At 46.6% G+C, this 9,004-nt stretch overlaps 1 protein-coding gene across 2 annotated transcripts in view; it reads left to right on the top strand.

Annotated features, from left to right (window-relative positions):
- afap1 (actin filament associated protein 1) overlaps positions 1-5,526 on the top strand; it is a 70,515-nt gene extending 64,989 nt beyond the window's left edge. For both annotated transcript variants that reach the window (XM_015400701.1, XM_015400700.1), the window contains exons 13-17: positions 896-1,025; positions 1,150-1,314; positions 1,386-1,576; positions 1,653-1,820; positions 3,560-5,526. In XM_015400701.1, the coding sequence (XP_015256187.1) occupies positions 896-1,025; positions 1,150-1,314; positions 1,386-1,576; positions 1,653-1,820; positions 3,560-3,586 (681 nt within the window). In that variant the 3' untranslated portion in view covers positions 3,587-5,526. The remainder of the gene's footprint in view (positions 1-895; positions 1,026-1,149; positions 1,315-1,385; positions 1,577-1,652; positions 1,821-3,559) is intronic.
- Positions 5,527-9,004: the final 3,478 nt, after the last annotated feature.

Genomic DNA, 9,004 nt, shown 5'->3' with positions numbered 1-9,004 from the left:
ACATCGCAGTGATTGGAGAATTGGTTAGTAGGTTTGTAAAGTATGGGTTGGTTGATACAGTTATGGATATTAAGGGATAATTAGTAAAGCACTGATTACTTATTATGGGTGATTTATTATGGATAGTCAGGACATTATGGGATGGTTAGTACAGTACTGGTTAGTTAATACAGGTTAGTATGTATGGTTAGTCAGGACAGTAGGGGTTAGTACCATACAGGTTAGTTAGTTCAGGTTAGTTGGTATGGTTAGTATGGTACGGGTTAGTTAGTATGGTTTAGTTGGTATTGTTAGTCAGGACAATGTAGGTTACTTAGTACAGTACAGATTAGTTAGCATGGGGTAGTTTGGGATGGTTAGTCAGGATAGTGTGGGTTAGTTAATACAGTATGGGTTAGTTAGTATGGTTTACCCTTTCCCTGCAAAGATCAATTTTGGACACAACTGGATGTGACCCCGTTAGATCTGTTTTCCAGAGATGGTAGGAGATAAACATAGATGTAGAACGAGTAGATTGAAGAATCTGTGGAGCTAACATCATGGGATCTTTAAGGTCTCCATCTTTAAGCCTACAGCAAATTAAAGTGATAAAATAGGACAATGTATGAGCAGAAAATACTGTTTTCAGTCATTAGAGACTTCTAGTCATCCTACCTAGTAGCTAATTAAGTTAGCCAGCTGGAGTATTTTAGCGCTATCCCATATTATGGTTTCTTTAGGACTAAAGATCAGCTTTATTAAGTTAAACAACATCTTTGTCATCTAGCCCTGCACCAAAAATCTGTCCCTCAGCATGACGCTACCCCCACTAAACTCTGTTTCTGAAGGATGGTTTCCAGTCTTAACATGACGGCGGAGCTTCTGTCTGAACATGTCCCTCCTCCTGTTTTCGTAGTTCAGAGGGAAGAAAGCGGCGAGCAGCAACGGCGCTGCCTCCAAGCAGAAAGTGGACCCAAAGAGTCAGACCAAGAAGAGTGGCGCTACTGGGACCAACGAGACGGCATCTGTGAAACGTAACAGCTCCAGTAAGTAGCGACGTCTCCAGTAGATCCAGTTTGCCTTCAGAGAGAACAGTTCCCACAGCTCCGGTTTCAGAGACTCAGGGTTGGCTCTGCTCTGATGACATCATAGCTCCTCTTTGTCCTGCAGATGCAGAACAGTGCAAGTATGGCAAGAACCGCGTTGAGGCCGACGCCAAGCGGCTGCAGGCCAAAGAGGAAGAGCTGATGAAGAGGAAGCAGGAGATTAGGAACCATCTGACCCAGCTGAAGAAGGAGAGGACAGACCTGCGCGCTGCTGTGGAGGCTGCTGCAGGTCAGAACGCTGCAAGGAAGGAAAGTCTGATCTCAGTGACTTTGTTCAACTGATGTTCCTGAACCCATCAGGCAAGCGTTCGCAGGCGGCGCTGGTGGAGCGCTTGAAGAAGGTGGAGGACCAGTGCAAACTGAAGGAGGAGGAGAGGGTTAACCTGGAGCTGGAGCTGACCGAGGTCAAGGAGAGTCTAAAGAAAGCGCTGAGCGGGGGTGTGACCCTGGGCCTGACCATCGAACCCAAAGCCGCCGCCTTCGGCCCACAGGTCAGAACTCTCCTTCTTTCCCATCCTCTGCTTCCTTCACGCCTCGATGTAATATTGTCCCTCCATGTTGCCGCAGTCTCCAGCCGTGATGCGGCGAACACAGGAGTCCTCCCCCTTCTCCAGCTGCGACACTAGCGACACGGAATCCTGCACACTGCCGGTCAACAGCGCATCACTGCTGCGCCGGCAGCAGAGCAACCAGAAGCCCTCGACGGTCAGAGGACACGTCCTCAGGAAGGCAAAGGTCAGAGTTCACGCTGCAGGCTGATTGGTCACAGCAGCCGCTGTTTGGGACCCAGCTGAGTTTAACCTGAGTTTAACCTGAGCCCAATTGATCCAAATCAGTGTGAACGCCAGCGTCCGCCACGGTGCGCCGCGTTCAGGCCGCTTGGACAAAAGCTGTGAAATTAAAAGAAGAACTTTGGGCAGAATCGAGCTTCTGCCCAAACTGAAGATTGTCCCGTTGAATTTCAAAATAAAATCAAGTCACCGACCTTGGCTGACTGGACCTGATAGCTGCGGCGTTTCTTGCCTCTGCAGCTGAATCAGGTCACAGTTTTTAGACACTCTGAGAAGAAACCACAGAAGCAGAGTAGGACAGAAACATGCAAACCTCAGCAACCATCATCAGACTGACATATTTCTATCCGTAGGTCGATTTTGGCCTTCAGGTGATTCTGTTTAGTTCTGGACCGTTTCAGCCAACAGAAATCTTTCCAGATCCCATTGGCTCTGCGGTCGGATTCACAGCCCTCCTGTTTATATTTTTCAAGATGGAGCAAATTAACAACATTTGTAATAAACAGATGAGCCTGACAGGAAGTCAGACACATGAACAGTAAAGCAGATATGGAACATATCAAAATGAGGCTCCTCAAGCGCGTCCAGTAAAGTTCTTCCAGATGCTTCTGCTGCTCCTGTGTTCGATGCCAGAGAGCAGCTTTGCTATATTAGCTGTGATCAGCGGGTAGAAAGTAGTTAGAATCTATGTTGAAGTGAGAAAGTCCTCCTGAAAACATGGTCTGTGCAGTCAGTTCATCCAGATTACCATCCTGCCTTCAAAGATTATTTCTCTGTGGGAGCCGCTCAGACCCCCACATACCGGCGCTGCGCTGTCACTGGGAATCCCCAGCAGCAGCTGCCTCAGGCCCGCTCGCCTCTCCAGGGTTTTCCCCTCCTGTTGGTGGCGGCTGGAAGTAGATGTTAGCGTTTTTCAGGTCTGTGCTACAAACTGCAGGCAGCAGGATAATAAAAGCCAACATATTCTGCCGGCAGGTTTCTACATTTGAAGTTAATTTAGGCGTTAATAAACTGTTTCAGAGGAGTGATCATAGCGCTCTGCATCAGCAGTGCTGCGTCTGACTCCCTGCCAGCTCCCAGATCAGCTGCTCTCATTGGTTGATGAGGCGCGTCCAGCAGCTAAAGTTAAATGTTTCCAACTCCAGCAGCTGCTGCTTGAGCAGAGCGTCAGATGATCAGAAGCTGACGTTGCGCTGCTCCTGCTGCTCCTGCTGCTCCTGCTGCTCCTGCTGCTCTAGACACTGCAGGACTTTTTGATGCACCTTGATGTGCGTCAGCTATTTAATTTGCATGGGAACCAGCTGCTTCTGCTGCTTTAGCAGCGTGCGATCTGAACGTAGCAACAAAGCGTCCTGAGCGGCCATGTTTGTTTTCTGTCCTGTGATGGTCTGGCCAGTTCAATCCCAGTAAAGCACACTGGAGGCTTTGCTTTAACTTTACTTTAGGAAGAAGCTGAAAACTAGGAACAGGCTGCATTTGTAGCTCCGCCTACCTGAGATCTCAGGGTATTACAAGTAGGCAGAGTTTGTTCATAGAAACAGGAAGTGACTTCTGTCCTAAATTCATGGGAAACATTTATCTTTGCATCAGATCAGGCGCAGATTAATATAATATATTTTAAACTTAGTCATTCAGAGTTATGCATGAAATTAACCAATCAGATTTGTGCTTTTTGTTGTCCAGGAATGGGAGCAGAAGAGTGGCACATAAACCAGGACCCTTCTCCATCGGCCTCACATTTGCTCCTTTCTGCTGCAGAAATTGTGTATATATTTATTGTAAACTGCTCCTACAGTCAGAGCGTGCAGAAGAGGACCCAGAGACGGCATCGCTGGAACCAGATCGTACCAATGCACCCGGCGGCAAGGGGGACTTTGATGCTCTCTAGCAGGATTAGTGATTTCTGAAAACGCAGACACAGTTAATACTTTTTACAGTTTGGTGATGCAGTTTGAAAGGAAACCAAAATAAGTATTTATTTGTATATTTTTAAAGGAAATACTGACTTTCCCTGTTTTTATTTATGCTGATTTTTTGTTTTATTTGTGACTCTTTACCAGCAAGTTTTATTTTTTAATCGCTGAGTCCATCAGGGTCAAAATAACAGACACCCACCTCCAAATTGTCCCAATAACACCAAATAAATAGGGTTTGAATGCAGGAGAGAAATGGAGATCAGAATGAAACATGGAACCATGATCCATAAAGTAGGCGACGCAGCAGCAGATCTAAACCAGGCGACTGATTCAAAATATTCTCATTCAATCATTTAATCTGTTTGGAGACAAAAGTTGAATTTCATCAAAGCTGCTCTGACTTCCTGAAGCCAGAACTAGAACCTAATGAACAAAAAAGCTTCTGAGAGGGGATAATGAGTGTGTAGCGGCCGCTCCCATCGCCCCCTGGTGGCTGGTCCAGATTGTTACAGCCTTCTTAATGATTAATGTTATTTAAGTTTTCGGTCAGAGAAGATTTAATTTTTAGAAAATGTGACTTTCTTTCTGCCATTTTCCTCGTGGGCCTCTTAGCTCAGACTGGCATCAGTTTATAAACAGCTTTTGACGTTCATCTGGTTTATTTTCATGGTTTGTTTCAGAAGCAGGAAAACATTTTATTGACCTTTGAACTTAGCTGCACTCCCAGAGGAGAAGATTGAAACACAGTAACGTTTGTTGTTAGTCGGTCTCTCTAAACTGGAAGCAGCGTTTTGGGATCAACATTTAGGCTTCTGCTCCACTTTGATGTTTTACTTTATGACATCACAGGTGATTATTTCGAAGGGAAAGTTTCCGTTTGTGTCGATGAAGCTCAGAAGTTTCTCTGTCTGTAGCTCAGCTGGAATGAAAACCAGCCTGACGGCTTGTTGCCCCGGAAACACATTAAGCAAACCTCTTCTAAAGGAAACCAAACGACTTGATCTGTTAAACAGGCTCTTCCCAGGTAACAACGCAGGCAAAGAATAAAGAAAAATCTGGGAATTGATTTCATTAGCCTCTAAATACTGGAAGCAGCCAGTGAGACTGTGCACAACAATGTGTCACCACGAGGCAACAAACCTGAGCACTGAGGCACATCCTGTTGGACCAGAACTACATCAGTTATTGTAGCTTCATTTTTCACCCAACAGCTAAATATTAAAACATTAAACATCATTTATTTACCTAAACTAGACCGAGTGGATGTAAAACTTCATCCAGGAGGCGACGGAAACATGTTGGATCCTTCGAACTGATGGATGCAGGTCGCTGAGTCTGTTGAACATCCTGCTGCAGTTTTCCAGTCAAACAGACTGACTCCATCTTTAATTACGCTCCTAACGAGCGCCGCCATGTGTGACATCATCACCTCCTCAAAGATCAGCTTAGTGAACCAGACTCTCCATGGTTCGTTTGAAATGTTGAATGTTGTTTATATAGAAATATTGCATCAGCTCTCTGAATGTTATTCTCTATCTGTCGCTCACTCCGTTACCATGACAACAGCAGCATAATGGGAGCTTAATGGTCCCAGTATTGGGTGGCCTGCTGTGGGTTTTTGCAGCACCTTATATGTTTTCTTTTCTGTTGTATATCTCAGACAGTCTCCACCTCGGGGACACATTAGCCTGACAGAATAAACGTCTGTGACCACAAACACACTTCCTGCTTTTTATTTCTGCATTTCAAACATCTGATGTAAAAGCATCAAGATGATTATTTCAAGCTGAGCAAAACTGGGAATCGCCCTCATAAAACTGTTTAAAAGTATTCATACCCACTAAAGCTTTGTGTTTCACTGGAACAAGCTTTGCACAGCGACTGAGTTAGAAACCAAGGCTTTCTGCAGGACCAATTGGCTGCATAGCAATCAATTAGAACCCGACCTTTGAGGTCAGGTTCTAATTGATTGATTGAGGTCTCAATGCAAACTGCATGGTGAAGCGTCCAGCGGTGAACTCCACATGGTGAGAGCGTTCACTGCCCCTCCCTCACCTGCTGCTACTAGTTAGAGCTGAGGTGTCAACCAGCAGCACCACATGGAGAGAGAGGAGCGGTGATCGCTGAAGATGAAACCAGCTGAACTTTTCTATGAAATCGGGACACGGCAGCCAATCAGGGCTTGAATGGAGGGGAAGCTTTTTCCCTTCAAATGGAATGAAAAGAAAATAATGTTAAAAAAGGTAGAAATAAGGAATGCTCTGCAGGGGTCTTTAGGTGGCTTTAATAAAAGCTGTTTTTATTAAGTCCTAGAAGGACTGTTCCTCATCCTCCCTCACCTCCAGCACAGAACCCGGTCTGTCACTGCCCAGCATCGGGGAGATTTGCAAGGCGATGACGATGACGAAAATATTTCGTCAACGCCCCTTTTTCCCGGTTTGTTAAACAACGCCTGGATGTATGGAGCCATTTCGTTTACAACTCGAAGGAAAACACTGGAGGAAGGACGCCACCAAAGAGTCTGCGGCCTCAACATGGCAGAGAAGCGTAATCGGAGGAGCCAACAGCTGGCATATGGAAGAAGGTAATGAACGGGTGGACCTGTATTAGTTGGAAGGAGTGTGTTAGTGCACGCACGGGTGCATGCATGTGAATGTATATGTGTGTGCGTGGGCGCGCATGCATGTGGAGAAGAAAGATGTTCTACTGATACTCTGGATATTAATCGTTTAAATTTCTTCCTCCCAACTAGATTCCTGACACAGTGACACCACAGCCAGATCAGAGGTTGTGGAAGGAAAGGAAGTCTGTTGCAGAGATGTTGGGAGCCCCCCCCCCCCACCGTTCAAACCTGACGCCAAAGAGCAGAAAGCCCTGGAGAACTCAATGGCAAAGTGGATTGGGCGTTCTGGCCTGCCTGCAAGGACCATTGAGGATGAAGACTTTGTGGATATGATGAAACAAGCCGACAGAAGGTTCAATGTGTGCAGTGTGATATATGTTAAAAAGAGAATCAGTGTATGACGTTCTATTCTGCAGTGTTATATGAATAAAATAGAGAAAAAGAAGCAGTGTGTGGTGAGGTTTTATTCTGTACAGTGTGATATATATGTAAAAAAAGCAGTGTGTGGAGAAGTTCTATTATTTACAGTGTGGACTAAAATGACAAAAAAATTGACTAAAAGACTAAAATTTATTTTCGTCATTTAGACCAAGACTAAGACTAAATCGGAAAGGCAAAGACTATATGACTAAGACTAAATTTAAAAAAGCTGACAAAATTAACACTGCTCCACAGGACCAACCTGTGGCTTCCAGTGCTTTCTTTCTGCATCCTACTGCTAAGTCGTCCTTTATGGTTCCCCCATCTGCAAAGTATGTGAAGGAGGTCCACGCCTGTTGGGTGGACACTAAGGCCTTTTCGAGGCCTACCTCTGGTGGCAGGGCACTGGCTGCCATGCAAGATGCGCCAAATTTTGGCTTGGGCCATATGCCTTCTGTTGCTTTCCTCATTGTGGCACCAGATGAGGCTTTGAGAGCTAATGCCGGGTGTCCTTGTCCTCAGTGTCGTGTCACTGTTGATCTGCTCTGTAGAGCCTATGACTCTCGGTCTCATTTGGGGCAACTTAGTAACTCCCTGGCACATTTATTGCTGGGTCTCAGCTTCTTTGGAGGGTGTCACGGTCGATGCCCCTACTCAAGGACTGATGGATGCATCTCTCCATGCATTTGCTCTTCTGCCGAAAGAAATTGGACGTGTCTGGTCTACCCTTGTTCAGTCTCGTCGTCAGGTTTGGCTGGCTCAGTCTCCTCTATTAGAGGTGTGTAGAAGGACCCTGATGGACCTTTCAGTGGTTCCTGGAGAGTTGTTTGGCTCCGCTGCGCTTGTACCCCTGCGGGATCCAGGGGGCTTTTACTCAAAGTATTTTTTTGTCCCGAAAAAGACTGGGGGACTCCGCCCAATTTTGGACCTGAGAGGTCTGAATTTTTTCCTGAAATCCATCCACATTCACTTGTTGAGCATCACAGATGTGCTTCAGGCAATCTCCATAGGTGACTGGTTTACCTTGGTCGACTAGAGGGACGCATATTTTCATGTCCCGATTGCACCGATGGCAGTTCCTCCGCTTTGAAATTCAGGGCAAGCATTTTCAATTCAGAGTTCTGAGAGGCCTCTCTCAGACAACACGTCGGCGGTTTTTCACATCAACCATCAGGGGGAAACACTGTCGGCGACAATACCTAAGCTGACCCAGAAGCTTTTGACCTAGGCTGCCCCTGTTTTTGCCAGCCTGAGAGCGGCCCACATTCCAGTGGTGCAGAATGTTCCGGCCGACATCCTATCTCAGGAGCGTCCACCACCGGGGAAGTGGAGGCTCCACCCAGAGGTAGTGGGGGCTATTTAGAAGAGGTTCGGAAAAGCAGCCATGAATCTATTTGCATCCCAAGAGACGACACATTGCCGTCTTTGGTTCTCCCTGGCAAACAGTGCCAGTCCCCTAGGTCAGGACGTGCTGTTGCACGACTGGCCCCGGGCACTGCTCTATGCATTCCCACCGCTTCCCCTGATAGGCCCAACACTCCTGAGGGTGCTTCAGGAGGGGCATCAGCTCCTTCTGGTGCCCCCCCAGTGGCCAGGGAGGACTTGGTTTCCACTGCTGCACAGGCTCTGTTGCAGCTCTCCAATGCCTCTTTCCCACAGGATGGACCTTCTGTCACAGCTGGGGGTCAGATCCTGTATCCCAATCCAAGTCTCGTCCAACTCTTAGTTTGGCCACTACAGGGCCCGGCGTTTTTCTTCTCAGAGGATGGCGGGGAAATCGGACACACAATGACTAATGCCAGGGCCCCTTCGACGCGAGTGGTGTATGCTCATAAGTTGAAGGCTTTTAGCCGCTTGTGTCAGGAAAGAAATGAGGATCACTAACACTGTCCTATTTCTGTTGCTGTTGTGATTTTGTGTTCTTTTCTATTCCCAGCCGGCTGGGAATTTATGTTTCTGATTAAAATGTTTATTGCCCTCCCCTGTAGGGGTGGTAACTATTTTATTTAGGCCCCGTCCACACGAAGTCAAAACGAACACGAAACGCTAATATTTTCCAGAACGTTTGTCGTAAAGATGGAGATGTAAAATAATGGGATCGTCCACACAAATGCATGAAAACGCTGCAAAATGTATGCCAGGCCTGTAAGTGGCGCTGTGGTGCCAAAG

Source organism: Cyprinodon variegatus, unplaced genomic scaffold, assembly GCF_000732505.1.
Source record: "Cyprinodon variegatus isolate N-32 unplaced genomic scaffold, C_variegatus-1.0 Scaffold1134, whole genome shotgun sequence".
NCBI classification, from domain to species: domain Eukaryota; kingdom Metazoa; phylum Chordata; class Actinopteri; order Cyprinodontiformes; family Cyprinodontidae; genus Cyprinodon; species Cyprinodon variegatus.
This window is presented reverse-complemented; position numbering and strand designations above follow the sequence as displayed.